The sequence below is a fragment of the Aedes albopictus genome, chromosome 1, assembly GCF_035046485.1.
Source record: "Aedes albopictus strain Foshan chromosome 1, AalbF5, whole genome shotgun sequence".
NCBI classification, from domain to species: domain Eukaryota; kingdom Metazoa; phylum Arthropoda; class Insecta; order Diptera; family Culicidae; genus Aedes; species Aedes albopictus.
In genome coordinates this window covers 69,480,809-69,499,201 of record NC_085136.1, presented here as the reverse complement: position 1 = coordinate 69,499,201, position 18,393 = coordinate 69,480,809, and the positions used below count along the sequence as shown (strand labels likewise).

At 41.7% G+C, this 18,393-nt stretch overlaps 1 protein-coding gene across 3 annotated transcripts in view; it reads left to right on the top strand.

Annotated features, from left to right (window-relative positions):
• Positions 1-18,393, top strand: part of LOC109410340 (kinesin heavy chain) — an 82,819-nt gene that overhangs the window by 47,894 nt on the left and 16,532 nt on the right. For all 3 annotated transcript variants that reach the window (XM_062844772.1, XM_062844771.1, XM_019683889.3), the window contains exons 3-5: positions 5,092-5,930; positions 5,999-7,258; positions 7,334-7,435. In XM_062844772.1, coding sequence (XP_062700756.1) covers positions 5,092-5,930; positions 5,999-7,258; positions 7,334-7,435 — 2,201 coding nt within the window. The remainder of the gene's footprint in view (positions 1-5,091; positions 5,931-5,998; positions 7,259-7,333; positions 7,436-18,393) is intronic.

The following is an 18,393-nucleotide window of genomic DNA, read 5'->3' as shown; positions in this document are numbered from 1 at the left end:
GAATGCCGGACAACAACCCTGCAAAGTTGGTGTTTGCTAACCATCCGGTAGGTAGCGCAGAGAGCACGATGGGCGGACCAGGTGGAGCGTGATCTGGCGAGTGTTGGGCGTGACCGACGTTGGAGAGCTGCAGCTGCAAATCGAGTATTATGGCGGCAAATTGTTGATTCAGTATTATCATGGATTTGATGTTCACTAAATAAATGAATCTTATAAAAGCAGCTTGACAAGTTCTTGAAGTGGCTTCAAGGCAATTCTAGGGGCAACTTCTAAATTGTTTGTTTGAATTTCAATTTGAAGCTCAAACGTTTTTCTCAACCAAACTTAGAATCTTAAGGACAAGGTATTTGGAGTACATAGCTCAAAATTTCTAGAGCACCGTTTTTTAGAACCGTTGAACGGATTTGGATTAAAATGCATCACGCTAATTGTTCAGTGGTTGTCAACAGCGTGATGCATTTTAATCCAAATCCGTTCAACGGTTCTAAAAAACGGTGCTCTAGAAATTTTGAGCAATGTACTCCAAATACCTTGTCCTTAATTGAACTCCACAAAGGGCAATAGATTATAAAGTTTGACCCTTACACAAGTTCTGAACAGTTCAGATTTTTAATAAATATGCTTTAGAATTGTTCTTTTTGATGTTTTTGTGTATCGATGTTTTATGCGGCCCGCAGGTCGCTCCCGAATTGCAAATTTGGCCCGCGGTAACCTCCAGCCTGAGCACCACTGCACTAGGCTAACTAGAGACCTAGATATTCATGTATACACTTCCCTTTAAAGCCCTGAAAGAGTCCTTGAACTTAAAGAAGACCTTTGCAGAATCGCTGGATAATTTTCTTCAGAATTTACTAGATACATACTTGGAGGAAAAGGTAGTCGAATCTCTGGGAAGTTGTTATATATCCTCCAGGAAATCCATCCGAGAATCTAAGTAAACCCAGAAGGAACCTGCTGGATTATATCCTCAAGGAAATCCTGTAGGAACTTCAAGAGGAATTCTATAAACAAAAACTGCAGGTGGAATTTCTCAAAATAAACATAAACAATAAACTTCTGAAGGATTTGTATTAGAAACATCTGAAAGAATTCCAGAATGAACTTCAGGAGGAATTCCAGAAGGATCTGGAGGAATTCCAAACGGAACTCTTGGGGGAAACCAGAAAAGAGTTACTAGATAAATCCTAGAAAGAGTTTCTGAAGAAATCCTGGAAGCAGTTTTCTAGAAGAACTTCCGGGAATAAGTTTCAAGAGGAATCTCAGAAAGAGTTCCAATAAGAATCCCGGAAGAAGTATCCGAAGAAATCCACGAAGGAGTTCCTGAAGGGATTTCAGGACTGATATCCTGAAGAAATCCCAGAAGGAACACCGAATGCAATCTCGCATAGAACTCCTGGAAGGAATCTCTGACAAAATTTTGGAAGAAGCTTCTGACGGAATCTCGGAACGAATTCCTGAAGTAATCTTCGAGAGAACTCCTGAAGGAATCCTGAAAGAAATCCCGGATGAAATCGCTGGAATTTCCAGGAAAACCTTCTGGAAGTAAAAAAACACTTCAAAAGACATTCCAAAATAAACTTTTAGGAAAATCTAGGGTGGAATTCGGGAAGGATGAAGGAATCTAGGAATTCCAGTAGTAAACTCAGGCGGTATTCCTTAACCCTCTACTTCCCATGGTTGCTCTAGAGCACCATCGATTTTCGACGAACTCCGGACAAACGGAATCAGATGAATATGATGCAATAATTTTTAGAATATGGTTATAACCTTCTTAAGGTTAACCCAACTACTATCTACTTGTTTCAATAGTTGAACTATTGCTAAACAATCAAAAACCTATTGATTTACAATCATTTTTTTTTCATTGATTTCGAAAAATTTAGCCAATTTGCAATAACTTTTGTTTTACCACTATTTTTCGGAAACGCTTTTTTGGCATAGATTTAGTCGTTCAAAGTCGTAGGAAGGAAAGGGTTAACCCTTCAGCGCGCGCTGTTATAAAAAGTACAACACCACCAAAAAACCTCGCTTTTCGTATACAGCGCGAGCACGGTGCAGTTTCGGTTGCTTGATGGCGTCCTGGAAGGATCGCAGTGAAAATCTTTGGAAGAATCTCCGGAGTACTTCCTGGAGGAAACCTGGCAAGAGCTCTTGAAGGAATCACAGACGGAATCTCCGGGAAAAAAATCCTGGAAGAACCCCAGAGAATCATCAAGAATTCTCTGGGGATCGCACATAAAACTCCTGGAGGAGTTCTGGAAGAGATTTGTGGAAAAACCGCGAAGGATTTCTTGGAGGAATCCCGGATGGAATTCCTGTGGAATCCCAGGAGGAGTGGATTCCTGGAGAGGTGCCACCTTGCCGCCATCAAGTTATAAATCAGTTATAACTTTCCCACGCTCACGAACCCCATATTTTGATGCAAACCAAACCACCCATGAAAACCTGACGAAATTCTTCTAAAGCCCGAAAGCTGATGATTTTGCGAAGTGGTAAACATCAAGGCCACGAAACTTCAAAGACTTAAAAAAATATCTTGTCAACCGCGGTTAACAGTGCCCTATAGGGCACTACATGAAATTCTCTCCTTATCTTTCACTCTTTCAGAAATTATGTGAACAACAAGGCCAAGAAACGTCAAAATCCCAAATAAAATCAAAACAATGCAGTACCCTATAGGGCAGCAATGTTTTGATTTTGTATGGGATTTTGACGTTTATTGGCCTTGTTGTTTACAAAATTTCTGTAAGGGTGAAAGAGAAGGAGGAAATTCTCTCCTGCAGTGCCCTGTATGTGCTAGTTATGTATGAAAATTCACTATACTACAGTATCAATGAGAGTATATTACAGGCGGGGAAGAGGAAGAGATGGCTATGTATTAGTAAGCAAACAAAATGTAACACAAAAAGTCAAAAATAGACGTCACTATTTAACACGCGTTCTTATGGAAGTTTGCTATGCATGTAGTTGTGAGATGTTTTGCACCAAACACGGATCTTACGCACCCGAAGTATCTTCTTCCACACTTTTATTAGACTCTCATTGCTACAGTATACTCCAGTGCACGGTGACGTCATCAAGAAATCGCTCTCTTTCTCTCCTACGGGAAATTAGAAAACAACAGGACCAACACCTATCAAATTTGACAGGTGCTGGTCCTGTTGTTTTCAAACTCTCTGAAAGAGCGAAAGAGACAGAATTTCGCCGTGAAGTGGTCTATAGTCCACTGCACGAATTTATACTGGCCTGCTCACTCTCACAGAAAATTTGACGTTTGAGAGGTGCCGACACCGCTCAAACGTCAAATTTCGTGTGAGAGTAAGCAGGCCAGTATAAATTCGTGCAGTAATCCGGTGGTATGCAATGAAAGTGTATTACAGGTGAGGAATAAGAAGATGCTGCTATGTATTAGTAAGGAGCGAAAAATGTAAACTCAACTAGTGACGTCACTATTTGGCATGCATTCTTAAAGTGCTCGAACACGCTTTGCCCAGATGCCATATATATGTATGACTACTTTTGGCAGATACGTTTTGGCAAGTTGTTTGGCTCTGTTTGTCCCTATTCGTTTTTCGAAAGTGACACCAGGGATGGGAGCACTCACTTGCAGAGAGTTACTGCGCTGCCATAGTGCCGCGTCAAAGTGAGAGTGGGAGTTCGCGTCCAAAGAATTTTCGAGAATTTGTTGTTGTTGATATTATTCTTTGCGGCTTCACACACGCGCACTCCCACTCTCACGCGTAAGTATAACGATGCCCTCACACTTACTTGCAGTTTTCTCAGCTCAGAAGCTTGCAATCAAGAAACCTTGTATGGACGACTTTTGCATGCTTCTGAGCTGAGAAAATAGCAAGTGAGTGTTTCCATCCCTGAGTCACACATATTTTTGTTTGTCCGGTACACCTTGGTCAAAATTCAACTGTCAAAAGTGGTCAAATATTTGGCATTGGTCAAAGAGGGTCATACTAGGTTTATGGCAGCTCGCTTTGCTTGTAGTAGTGACATGTTTTGCACCAAACACGGATTTCACGCACAAGAAGTATCTTTTTCGACACCTTTATTAGACTCCCATTGATTGGTATGTAGCATTATGTAAACACGTTATTAGCAGATAATTATGGTACTAACGAGTATTTACGTCATGCTAGAATTGTCGAATAGTCGAGAGAAGATAACTAGCACACATGTAAACTGGTCAAACACCAAAGAAGACAGAATTCCACACACGTAACCTACCACTTTCGTATGCGACCATCATCACTGACATGGATATGACTGACGTGATGTCATGTCACGACGTCACAAATCCCGTTCTTTTCGGCTAGCTCAGTGAGAACACTACTCAAAGACAATAAGTCTCTCGCAATCCGCCGGAAGTACTCTCAACTTTCAACCTTCGCCTCCATCCACAATGCGTACCTACCATTTCGAGCGTGATATCCTTGCTGATTCGCATCACTTGGGAAGGCTGATTTCAGAAGTCAAATCAAACGATACTCAAATGATGATCGCGATAATTCGCAGCACTTGGGATTTAAAGGAATTTACTTGAGGGATTCAGACCAATACTGAAATGCAGTAGCATATACCATTCGTTCATGTTTGCAGGCCCGGACTAAGAACTGTGGGGGTCCGGGGCAATACCCACCCCCATATATCCGGCCCTGAGCATTTGTTTTCTAATACTCAAAAGAATCTATTTCCAGGCATTTGTTAAAAAATCCTGTGAAGAATCCAACTCACAGGATTAATTTGATTTCCATTAAAGCCACCATTTTTAAATGCAAAGGAAAACTCTTTCTGAAATTCGGCAGAATTAGAGATTCAGAGTAATCCACTTACAGTGGTTGAGGACAGTTCCAAAGATTCAAAGAATCTACTTTCTTGAGATAGAATTGCGGATCAACCACTGTACTGGATGTCAAGAAAAGGGACTTATTGAAATCCACTAGAAATGTTTACCGAAGGTTTTGTAGAATCTCCTTTCTAGGACTTCATTGGTCGTTTTTTCTAGCAGTCAATCAACTTTTTCTATCCCATTTCCATATCTCTAGAATTTAATTTGTTATTATTTTCTCTCGCTCCCCGCAGGGTAAAGTGTACCTCTTCGACAAAGTCTTCAAACCGAACGCCACACAGGAAAAGGTTTACAATGAGGCTGCGAAGTCGATCGTCAGCGATGTGCTGGCTGGCTACAACGGGACGATCTTCGCCTACGGTCAGACTTCGTCCGGTAAGACGCACACCATGGAGGGCGTCATCGGCGACCCCGGCAAGCAGGGTATCATTCCACGTATCGTCAACGACATCTTCAACCACATCTACAGCATGGAGGTGAATCTGGAGTTCCACATCAAGGTTTCCTACTACGAAATCTACATGGACAAGATCCGGGACCTGTTGGACGTGTCCAAGGTGAACCTGAGCGTGCACGAGGACAAAAACCGAGTGCCGTACGTGAAGGGAGCCACCGAGCGATTCGTGTCCAGTCCGGAGGATGTGTTCGAAGTGATCGAGGAGGGTAAATCCAACCGGCACATAGCGGTGACGAACATGAACGAACACTCGTCCCGGTCGCACTCGGTGTTTCTCATCAACGTCAAGCAGGAAAATCTTGAAAACCAGAAGAAACTTTCCGGCAAACTGTACTTGGTCGATTTGGCCGGTTCGGAAAAGGTCTCGAAAACGGGTGCCGAGGGTACGGTGTTGGACGAGGCGAAGAACATCAACAAATCCCTGTCGGCCCTGGGCAACGTGATATCGGCGCTGGCCGACGGCAACAAAACCCACATCCCCTACCGTGACTCGAAGCTGACGCGTATCCTGCAGGAGTCGCTCGGCGGTAATGCACGCACCACCATCGTCATCTGCTGTTCGCCTGCGAGCTTCAACGAGGCCGAAACCAAGTCGACGCTGGACTTTGGACGGAGGTAGGTTGGGGCGGGGATGTCTAGCCTTAGTTTAGGTGTAACTTATGTCCGAATCTCTCTATTTACAGAGCCAAGACGGTCAAGAACGTGGTCTGCGTGAACGAGGAACTCACAGCCGAAGAGTGGAAGCGACGGTACGAGCGGGAAAAGGAAAAGAACGGCCGACTCAAGGGCAAGGTGGAGAAACTGGAGGCCGAGCTGGCGAGATGGCGAGCGGGCGAAACTGTGAACGTCGAGGAACAGCTGGACCTGCAGGACGTCATGGAAGCCAGTACGCCCAATGTGGAAGTCCTGCTGGAGAAACCTGCGGATTTACCGGTTCCTGCTACGCCAAGCGGACTAGCCATGGTGGGTTCCATTTCGGCGGACGAGCGAACAGCACTGGAGCAGGAACGGGAACGCCTGTACCAGCAGCTGGATGACAAGGACGAGGAGATCAACCAGCAGTCGCAGTACGTTGAGAAGCTGAAGGAACAGATCATGGACCAAGAAGAACTCATTGCGAACACCAGGCGAGACTACGAGAACCTTCAGGCGGAGATGACCAGGATCCAACAGGAGAATGAAAGCGCAAAGGAAGAGGTTAAGGAAGTATTGCAAGCTCTCGAGGAACTGGCTGTGAACTACGATCAGAAGTCACAGGAGATCGAATCGAAGAACAAGGAAATCGATTCGGTCAATGACGAACTGTTGCAGAAGCAGACCTCGCTAAACAGTGCACAATCGGAGCTGCAGCAACTGAAGGACATGTCTGCGCACCAGAAGAAGCGAATCAACGAAATGCTGAGCAATTTGCTGCGCGATCTTTCCGAGGTCGGACAAGCGCTGGCGGCCGACCAGAACGAGATGAAGCTGAATGTGGAAGCATCGGCCGGAAAGCTCGAGGAGGAATTCACTGTGGCGAGGTTGTACATTAGCAAGATGAAGTCCGAAGCGAAGAACGTGTCGCAGAGGTGTGCGAACTTGGAGAACCTTCAGCAGGAAGCGAACAAGAAGGTCGGCGACTACGAGAAAGATTTGAGCGAGTGTCGATTGCTGATCTCGCAGCATGAGGCTCGTATGAAGTCCCTGCAGGAATCGATGCGGGAGGCGGAGAACAAGAAGCGTACCCTGGAGGAAAATGTGGACGCCCTGCGGGAAGAATGCGCCAAGCTGAAGGCCGCCGAGCAAGTTTCGGCCGTAAATGCCGAAGAGAAGCAGAAGGCTGACCAGCTGAAGGCGGCGTTCGAGAACCAGATGGACCAACTGCGGGACGCCCACACCAAACAGGTGGCCACGCTTCGTGATGAGATTTCCGAAAAGCAGGAATTCATCAACGAACTGAAGGAGTTAGTATTTTTGTACTAGATGTTCAACCTTTCGCTAATGATTTGGTCTAATTGTTTGTATTTTTCGCATTCTAGCACGAACCAGAAGCTATCGCTTGCCCACCAGCAGATGACGGCCGACTACGAGAAGCTTCGCCAGGAGGAGGCCGAGAAGTCCGCCAAACTGCAGGAACTAATGTCAGTACCCTACTCTTTAAGCTCTACCCTTCACCATACTAACAACCACCCCAAACAAACTAACGACAACAAACTCGCGTCGTCTCCTATCAATGGAGCAAAGAACGATTGTCCCTTCGGTTTTGGCAACCTGCGCCGATCCGGTGCGACCCACTGTCGGAGGCCTTCGTTGGCAGCGGCCGTTGTTGACAACGAAGAACCTGTCCCAGAAGACACCGACATCGGTGGCAGCAATAATCGAGACCAGCAGCAGGACCGGGACGAGCAGAATCTGCTGTTTCAGCGCCGACTGAAACTGTCCAAGTTGCACAAAAATTTGCTCAATCGTAGAAATCAGTCGTCGGGGGGTGTCGCTGGGAGTCCCACGATCAATAGCTACCGGCAGTTGATCGAGGAACTCGAGCGGGAGGAACGGGAACGGGAAGAAACGATGAATGGAAGCGGCAGCAACGGTAAGACCAAGGGCAAAAGTTTAATGTCCTGTCTGGCGTCGACGATTCCGTTGGCACTTCCGACGTTGCAGTTGCACCTGCTGCTGTCACTGACGATGGTGCTGTTGACCCATCGCTGTCCGCAGTATTTGATTATTCTGTAAATATGAGGAAGGGGTTTTCTTCATTTTTCGGGGAATGGGGTTGCGCTTGACGAACGGGGTCACTCCTGTCGCTTCTCGACGTTTTGGGAAGTTTGGACAGCAGCGATGTGGCATTATCGATTCGATGGGTTAACCCGGGAATACTTGGATGGGGACTGGAAACGTTTAAAACGCTGGATTTTGGGACCTTTAATTATGTTTGAGCGTATTCTGGATGAATTCAGATACCCTGAATTAGGATGAGTGCGTACGTTGGAGGATACAGTAGAGCACATCCAAATATTTGACATTTCTGCTCACGGTGGATTTCACCTCACTTATTGATATCTTGAACTCCATGAATGTCTAGAAATCGTTAAATGTTTGAGAAATGCTTTTCAGAAACACTTCGAAGGACTCTACAATGACTTAGACGTCCTAGAATGAACCTAGTGCGTATGGGAACGGTCGTCTCAACTAAGAGCAGGGTTCCGGAAATAGTCATTGATATGTTCTGGTGTTCGACTCCATGCGCTTCCGGCAAACAATGTTCAAAAACCAATAGTGCCGTTCTACGCCTAATTGTCCCATGTTATATGGGAGTCCTTCTAATCCACCTAATTGTTCCACGTTATATGGGAAAGCTTATACTGGAAAGTTATACTGGAGTTTTAGTAGCTGGATATTATTAACAAAATTTGACCTTGACTAAATCAGGAAGTATATCCCAGTTGGTTGACCAAGGGTACCTTGAACACTAAATCTGCTAAACAACCCTCAAAGGTATGTATATTGATGGTCTGATAAAGGTTCTTCATCTGGAACATGTCAATCGATCCACTCGTCTCTAATACTACCTAAACAGATCGTCTTGTCCAATACTTCTGCTCTAGGAGATTTGTTGACAAGCATACATGCTCGAGGCATGACACGTGACTGAATTGGCAGTAGCGCATGTATCGAAGTTCCCATTACAGCATTAAAAAAAAAACTGCTCCAAGAATATGAAGAAACAGTCTCCGAAATCCAACTTTTTCTACGTTTCTGAGTCCCCCTTCAGGTAAGTCTGGGTTGAACCGCGCAAAACGTGGGAAAACTGCGATCGTTCTCTTGGTGGATGCTTTGGACTTCAAGCTCCGATCCAAGATGAACTCCGAACGAACTGGACTGATGTGGGAAAGGAGCGGTTTCCTTCCGCGCGGGCCCTTGGGTTATTCATACCTAGTTATGTATTTATAGGTACCGAGTATTCGTTGTTGATTAGTGATTACGTCGTATATAATCCATTTTTTTCTCTAGAGATTAGAGAACGATCTTATGTGGTTGACTAAACCCTAACTTAGTCTAGTCGATAAGTGCCTTTTTTGTATGGTTTCGGAATCGTCTTCGCTATCTATAATGTGCTTGCGTTTTGTGGGCATTTAGAACTGTTTTTAGGTTATTACTCAATGTGGTCTGGTCTCAAGTTATTGTTATGCTACATACTGTGCTGCTTCCATGAATCGTTTATTTTCCATTTCGATGAGATATTAGCTGTTAATGAACTTCGCTAATAGTGTAAAAAGAAATCCGAATATTTTGCATTTTTTCGTTATCATTAGTAATACTAGCTCTTATAAAGCCGCTACGTGGAATTCGATAGAAGCGATATGTATTTAACGCGCTGTGATACATTCTATAGAGAAAAAAATAAGTCAGTATTTATTCGTGATCTCGCTGTAAATTTAACGTAGGGCCAATTCCGCATGTATATCGTACTTAGCACTTCGGTACTTGGCGAAGCTCCACTGACATGTGTCGTATAATTATGTAGGTTGCCTTTATAGATTGATTTAAATCCACTTATGTCGTAGGAGTGAGAGATCGGTTAAACAAATCCTACAAAAAAACTTCAAAAGTGGCTCCGTAAGCGCAGCGTCGTATAAATAATAAGTAGGGCCAGTATCCCCACATCGTTATTACCAAACACCAGGGTATCGATCTCTCGAAGCAGGTGTCTGCACAATTGCACTTTCTCTTTAGCATTGAACCAACAACGGAAAACAACAGCTACTGGTTGCTTGCAATTTGACTGCTTCTATCTCTATCTTTTGTTTTCTCATGAAACGTTTTTTTATAGCTATTAGGTTCCGCAAACGCCGCGAAATATGTGTTTATTGATAACTGGCGAGAAGCTAATGAATGTGATAACTTTCTCTGAATGATTTTATTTAGCTCTCTCTCTCTGCACATATGATTTGCCTGCAACGGTAACTGTAATCACCTAGAGGTACTTGGGTGAGGTTTTTTTTCTAAAATTTTATGAAACTGAAAGTTTTTGAATGACATTTTCCGGATGATCACATGAAAAGAGAAACCAGCGACATTGTGGCATAAGTATCTTGAAGGTGGATTTCATTCCTGTGAAACATAACTCTTCATACAAACTTCGACTTCTGTCTAACTGTTTCTTTGGAAATTTCTAGGAATTGCTCTCAAAATTATATCTAGGATTCTTCCTTGATTCCTTCTTAAAATTGTTTTGCATTTTCCTCTGGAGTTCTTGCCTAAAATAATCTAGGTTTTCTTTTTCTGGAGGTTTCCCTAAGTTTCGCTCTGAATTTCTCTAGGAGTTTTTCCTAACATTCTATCCTTCTATCCATTCTATCCTATATTTCTTGCCGGATTTGGTCCCAGATTCCTTCCGGGAGTTCTGGCAGTGGTTCCTGGGATCCCTTTCCATAGCTCTTCCCACGATTTCTACAGGATTTTTTCACTGGGTTTCTACAAAAGTCATGGCAGGAGTACCTTCTGGGATAACTTTCTGGGAGATTTACCTAGTATTGCTTCCAGAGTTTCTCACGGTATTACTTACTTCTTTCTTCTAGAATTAGTTCAGAGTTGATTCAGAGATTTTTGGAATAGCTTTCCAACAGTTAATCCCTGAATTTTTGCAAGACTTCTGCAAAATTTTCCGGGGTTTGTCTTGGATTTTCACGTGAGATTTTTCTATACTTCATCACGGATTTTTTCTTAGAGATTTTTGGAGTTCCTCCCTATAAAATTCCTAAATATTTCATTCCGCTATTCTCAGGAATTCTCTTATATTGTGCCCTAAGTAATCTTATGCTTCCAAATCCATCCTATTCAAAAACAAAGCAATTACGGCACCGATTGATTCAGTTCTTTTTGTTTCGTGCTCGCTTCATTACATTTCTAACAAAACAAACAGCGCTCCATTACTTTGTTTTGAGTAGTATGAAAATGGAACCGCTCAGCAAGGGAACAGGTTTCCTATCCCAGTTTTTCTCGGGCTTCTTCCGAACAGTTTTTCTGGGAATTTCGCGCGAGATCCCTCCAAAATTCCTGTCGATGTTTCTCTAGAAATTTCTTAGAAGCATCAACCCAGGTGGTATTTTGAGAAATACTGGAAAAATCCCGACCAGAACGATTCTATAACATTCCCCAGAAAACCATACCCCAGAATACCCATCCCCAGAATTCCATTCCCCAGAAAACCATTTCCCAGAATGTACCATTCCCCAGAATGTACCATTTCCCAGAAATCCGTTCCCCAGAAATCCATTCCCCAGAATGCACCATTCCCCAGAAATCCATTCCCCAGAATGTATCATTCCCCAGAAAAGCTTAATATACTCTGCTAAAAAGTTTAATTCGATACACAAACAGTAAAATGTTGATCATAATGATATGTTATACCCCGGACAGACATGTGATACGAGTATTATTCCTGTACAACGGTACGCAGTGTCAAGAAAATTCCAACTCATTTCAAGCGCAATTGTACAGTGATTCTTGTATCACATGTGTGTCATAAGTATTAAAGGCAAGGATTTTAACATTAAAGTGTTATTACGAGCAAATATCTATTTCTTGTACGGTATATGAAACAAATTAAGGTAAAAATGTATACATACATACATATCCATAAAAATATTCTACAATAGTAAACGTTTGAATTACCATTGTACACAGTTGCATGTTGATCTTTAAACCTATCTTGAAAGTTCACAAACTGTTAGTTGCGTTGCTATAAAATGTTTTGTTTTTGACAGATTTGTGAAAATTGTGCAGCACTTGTTTTACGATGAATAACGTTTTAAAAGTGATGTGCAAAATTTACAGAGAAAACGCAAATTCTTCTGATGTTGTTCAGTGTACAAGATACTTAAGACTCAACTGACCACGTTTTTCTTTGCAAACGGTTGGAGGGATCCATCCCAATGGCTGTTCCTTATTATTCGCTTCAAAGGCTCTTCATTCATGCGGTATGAGAAGGGCTTTCATCATTATTCCAATACTATGGAATGGAATAGAAAAAGTGAACATATAAGCAGTTTGAATGCCAACAGAAGGGAAAAAGTATCATTGTTTTCCTTTTGGCATTCAAAAACCCAACAATGTTCCTTCTTTTTAAACAATATTCTTCTTAAAATTAAGGCAATTAGTAAAAAATTTTAAATTATAACTGCTTACATTTTCAACATAGATTCTCCCTTCTTTTCTACATAGGCTGTTCTTTCGAATTGCACTTTTCAGGAAATTATGGGCATTATTACAACCACCGGTGTTAAATTGCTGTTATATTTATTATTAATTTTTTTTTTCAAATTTCTGAACACCTGTGCTTGTGGTGCCGATTGTAACTAGCCTAAACATTGTAACTCGAAAGAACAGCCTATGTAGAAAAGAAGGGAAAATCTATGTTGAAAAAGTAAGCAGTTGTGATGCCGATAATTTCCTGAAAAGTGCAATTCGAAAGAACAGCCTATGCAGCAAAGAAGGAAAAGTCTATGTTGAAAATGAAAGCAGTTATAATTCCAATAATTGTACCAATTGCCTAAATTCTAAAAAAAAGCTTGTTTAAAAAAAGGAACAGTGTTGGGTTTTTGAATGCCGCAAGGAAAACAATGTCACCACAGACAAACAGACGTAACACTTCGAACATTTTTCGATTTAAATTTTAGTCTCGGAAATAGGTTCGCTTAATTCTAAAAGGACTGAATTTGGCCAATCATCAACTAGGTGGCAGTAGTGAGCAAACGTCAAACTCAAACAAAAACTATGCGAGCGCCGCGAATTGGCAGTTGGTCAACTCTCAAATTTTCAAATAAACCGTTAAATCGATGTACGATGGAAATTATCAGAGTATTACGTTTCCTTCTTCGTTAAAAAAAATGTTTGAGTCGTTATAAGAATTGTTGGCATTACAACTGCTTATATGTTTATCAAAAATTTTCCCTTCTTTTGCATAGGCTGTTCTTTCCAGTTGCACTTTTCAAGAAATTATCGGCATTGCAACTGCTTACTTTTTTAACATTGATTCTCCCTTCTTTTTTGCATAGGCTGTTCTTTCGAATTGCACTTTTCGGGAAATTATGGGCATTACAGCCTCCACCGGTGTTAAGATTGCTGTTATATTTATTTCATATTTTTTCTAAATTTCTAAACACCTGTGCTTGTGGTGCCGATAATGACCTGAATAGTGTAACTTGAAAGAATAGCCTATGCAGAAAAGAAGGAAAAAACTACGTAGAAAATGTAAAAAGTTCTGATGCCGATAATTTACTGAAAAGTACAATTCGAAAGAACAGCCTATGCAGAAAAGAAGGAAAAATGTATGTTGAAAAAGTAAGCAGTTGCGATGCCAATAATTATACCAATAGCCTAAATTGTAAGGGCAAATCATGCTTATTTCCGAAGTCTTTCTTGTCAAATAAGAATTTTTGGCAGGATGTTTCTTCCGGTGATTTTTTACGAATAAATATTTGATTTTTAGCTATTAATATAAACCATTCAGAATTAAAGCAATAGTTTTATTTTTTTCTGGGGAATGGTACATTCTGGGGAATGGAATTCTGGGGAATGGTACATTCTGGGGAATGGATTTCTGGGAAATGGTACATTCTGGGGAATGGGTTTCTGGGAAATGGTTTTCTGGGGAATGGTACATTCTGGGGAATGGAATTCTGGGGATTGGTTTTCTGGGGAATGGTTTTCTGGGGAATGTTATAGAATCACCAGAACTCACTCAGAAGAAACTCTAAGAGAATTTTGAAGAGGCTAACAGGAAAAAAATCCAGGAAACCACTATCAGAAAAAAAGTGACATCGCTCCATGCAGAAATCGCAATAGGACACGTTCGGTGTAGTACTAGATTTGTAGTAATGAGCTGAATTTTTGTATGGTGAGAAGGTAAATTCTCCGTTTCTGCAAAGAAATGGTGCAAAAAGCGTGGGTATTATGATTCCTTGTCCAATTTGATGCTATTTGAGCAAAACTTTGGATAACTATGTTGTTTATGTTGCAAGAAATGGAGAAAACAACAACACTGTTGACCAAAGTTTTGCTCAAACGCCATCAAATTAGGCAAGGAATCACCCACGCTTTTTGCACCATTTTATTGCAGAAACGGAAAATTGACCTTCTCACCATACTAATATTCAGCTCATTACTACAAATCTAGTACTTCACCAATTTGTCCTATTAGAATACCGGAAGAAATTATGGGAGAAAGTCAAGGATAAATCCTGAAAAAAACTCTGAGAGACATCTCGGGAGCACATGGGAAGGAATCTGCTAGGAGTAGTCACGGGAGACTCCAGAAATATTCCGAGACGAGCTCTAGACGAAAGTTCACGAAAGGTCATTGAAGGGTCATTGAACTGTAGGAACTTCGAGAAAACTTTCGTGAGCAACTCTGGGAGCAACATAGGGAAAACCTGAGAGAACTTCTAAAGAAACTTTGGGAGAAGCTGTACAGTCATGACCCGCTGGTTGGGGGCTTAATAGTTGGGTGACTTTTTAGTTGGGACCCCGTTAGTTGAGCTGTCAGCCAACTAAAAAGTACCTGGATGTCATAATTCAATGTCAAACTGAAAATGACAACCAATCTGTAATTCCGAGGGGCGAGCTAATGAGTTATTGGTTTCTTAAACTTTACTGATAATCGAAAGAATTTCTGTTTCATATTTCTTAAAAAAAGAAAGAATATGTACAATTACTTCGAAACAAATTCAAAACATCGGCAATCTTTATTTTGTCGATCATTGAAAGCGTTTTGTGCTTGCTTTTGGTCCGGGTGGTTTCATAAACATCTATATTTTCTAAAAATGGGTGAAAATAATTATTTCTCGCATTGGCCATATATGTATCTTGCAAAACGTATCAGTTTTGCTCTGAATGTGAAACAAATTGAAAAATTTTCCTTTTTGATTCCAACCTAAACATGATTTAAAAAAACAATGAGCACGCCCCTTGTGCTGCTGTCACTTCACCCAACTAGCGAATCGAATTCGTTGGTTGGGTGGAGGTTGTGGCTCAACGAGCGGGTTCCGACTGTAATAGAAATCCAAGAAATAAATCCTGTAGGAAATCTTGGGAATAAATCTCTGATTGGGAGAAATCTCTAGAAGAATACCAGAAGGAAATGCGAAGAAATCATTCAAAGGGAATCCCGGGAGATACTCTAAAATATATTTACACTACGGCTTACCACTAAGTCTGTCTAGTTCACATATTTTTCTCTCTTACGCTCCCACTCTTGTTTAATCTAATTCAAATATTGTTTTAAACAGTAACTCCATTCTGAGAGTGTATGGGTTCAATCTCTGGTCGGACTAGGATATTTTCGTAAAAGAGAATCCATAGATGACGTTGCATTTTTTTTTAAACAATTTTTGACATCCTGGACATGGCTCATTATACTAGCGGAGAATCCCCATGTGTCCATTACCTCTCCCTCTTAACATGGAGTAATCCTCGTAGGAATCCCAGGAAATTCATCTAGAGGAATCTGGTCTCAGGAAAAAATGCCTGAATAAATCCTAGGAGGAATATCTGCAGAAACCACGTCAGGAATCCATCAAAGAATTTCGGGAAAAATCCCAGAAGAAATCCCGGAAAAAATATTTGTATGAATCCTGCTACAATTACCAAAAGAAATCCTTGGGTGAAATCCAGAAAAAAAAACTCAACGAGGAATCCTGGTATAAATCCCCGAAAGAATCCCATGAGCAACCCATGAAAGAAACTCGAGAGGATTCCTGGAGAAATACTTGAAGGAAAAGAAATCAAAATTCTCTGAAAAAAAATGTTAGTGGAAATCCCTACAGGAAATCCGGGAATAATCAATGAAGGAATAGCGAGAGAAATATCTGAAAAAAAAATCCCAGGAAGAATCTGCAAATGCATCCCGGGAGGAAACCTGAAAGAGTGCCTGCAGGAATCCCGGACAGAATCAATGAACTCGGCAGCGTTCGAATAGGGAATCCTGGGAGGAATTCCTGAAGGAATCCCAGACAGTGTCCATAGAAGAATTTTTTTTATTCTTAATCACTTAACCTAATTTACAGCCCTTTTGTCCACTAGGGCACTACGTGAGCGATTCCAATTGGACGCTGCACTTACACTTTGTGCAGCGCCTACATGTATTCTATTCTAATTCAACTATATCGAACTGGTGCCTTGTGCTGCTTCAACTTTTCTACCCTGTCCACGGTAGAATGATGAGCACGATGATGCTGATGTGTGGCTGCTGTTCCTTTTCCAGTCCGATTGAGGGTCGTCCATTATGAGTTGCGGTTCGCCGATATCCAAGTTTCCGGGTTCGTTAGAGCATATGCTCCGAAGAGGGAAAGAGCAACTGACGAAAAATTGCAAGCGCCGGGGCTGGGATCGAACCCATGACCATCCGCTTATGAAGCGAACGTGTGGACCACTGCGCCACGGGCCCCGACAACCATAGAAGAATACACGGGAGAAATTCCAAAGTCTCAAAAGAAATCCTTTTGAATATCGAATTTCGGAAGAATCCCGGGAAGAACTCTGGATTAATCCCTGAAGGAATCTCAAGAGAAATCCCTGAAGGAGTCATTGATGGAATCCCCGGAGGAATCTAGAGAAATTAATGAAAGAAACCCGTGAGAAGTCCCTAAACAGAACCCGAGAAAACCCACGGAATAATTCCGGAAGAATCCCTGATGCAATCTCTGATGAAATGCCGGAAAATCTCCATGAAGAAGTCCCGGGAGGAATCAATGAAGGTTCCTCACAGAATTCTACAATGACAAAACTAAAAAGAGTGCCTCAAGGAATCCCGGGGAAAATCAATGAAAGAATTCCGGGAGAACTAAATCAAGGAATCCTAGTAGAATCGATGGAATGGTGGGAGAAATATTTGAAATTTGAATTCAGAGAAAATATCTGAAAAAATCTCTGAAAGAAATCCCAGAAAGAATCTCCAAATGCATACCGGAAAGAAACTTTAAAGAGTGCTTGAAGGAATACCGGGAAAAATAAATGAAAGAATCCCAGGAGAACTCAAACAAGGAATCCTGGGAGGAATTCCTGAAGGTATCCTCTAAAGAATTACGGAAAGAATTCTAGAAGCTCAAAGGAAATTCCTGTGAATATCCTGGAAGAATTCCACAAGAATCCCGGAAAGAATTCTGGAGGAATCCCTGAAGAAATCATTGAAATCAAGAGGAAATAATGAAAGGATCCCGGAAGAAGTCCCCAAAGGAAACCCCAGCAAATCCCAGGAACTATTATGGAAAAATCCCTGGTGCAATCTCGGGAATAATCCGTAAAAGAATCCCGATAGGATTCCCCGGAGGAATGCAGGAATGAATCCCGGGAGGAATGAATGGAGGTTCCTAACGGATCACCATCAGTAAGAGTTCCTGGAGGAATTCTTGACAGAATTTTGAAGGTATCCCTGTAGGAATCATAGATGAAATATCTAAAGAAAACACGGGAAGAATCAATGAAGCAGTCCCGGTAAAAAAAAATCTGGAAGAAATCCACAGATAAATCGGCGTGAATAAATGAAGAATTCCCGGGAGCGATTTATGCGATGGAATCCCCAAAGGAAATTCCGGAAAGAAACCTTGAGAGATTCCTTGAATGAATCTTGGGAGGAAACCCGAGAAATATCAATGAAGAAATTCCGGGAGGTATCAATGAAAGAATCCTGATGGAATCCCTAAAGAAATATTTGAATGATCGCTGATAAAAATTCAAAAGTAATCCCTTTGAAAATCCCGAAGGAATCTCGAAAGAAGCCCGGGAGAAAACTCTGAAATGATTCTGGAGGAATGCCTGAATGAATCCCACGAGGAATTAACGTAGGAACTCCGGGATAAATCCCTAAAGGAATCCGGGGAGCAACCTGGAACAATCTTGAAAGAATCCCTGATAAAATCTCCAGAAAAATCCGTGAAAGAATCCCGAGAGCAATCCCTAAAGGAATCCTTGATGGAATGCCGGAAAAATATTCATGAAGAAATCTCGGAGGAATGTCATAAAGAAATCCCAGAAATTATTAATGCAAATATGCCGGAAGGAATCAGTTAAGAAACCTCAAGAGAGTTCCAGTGGTTCC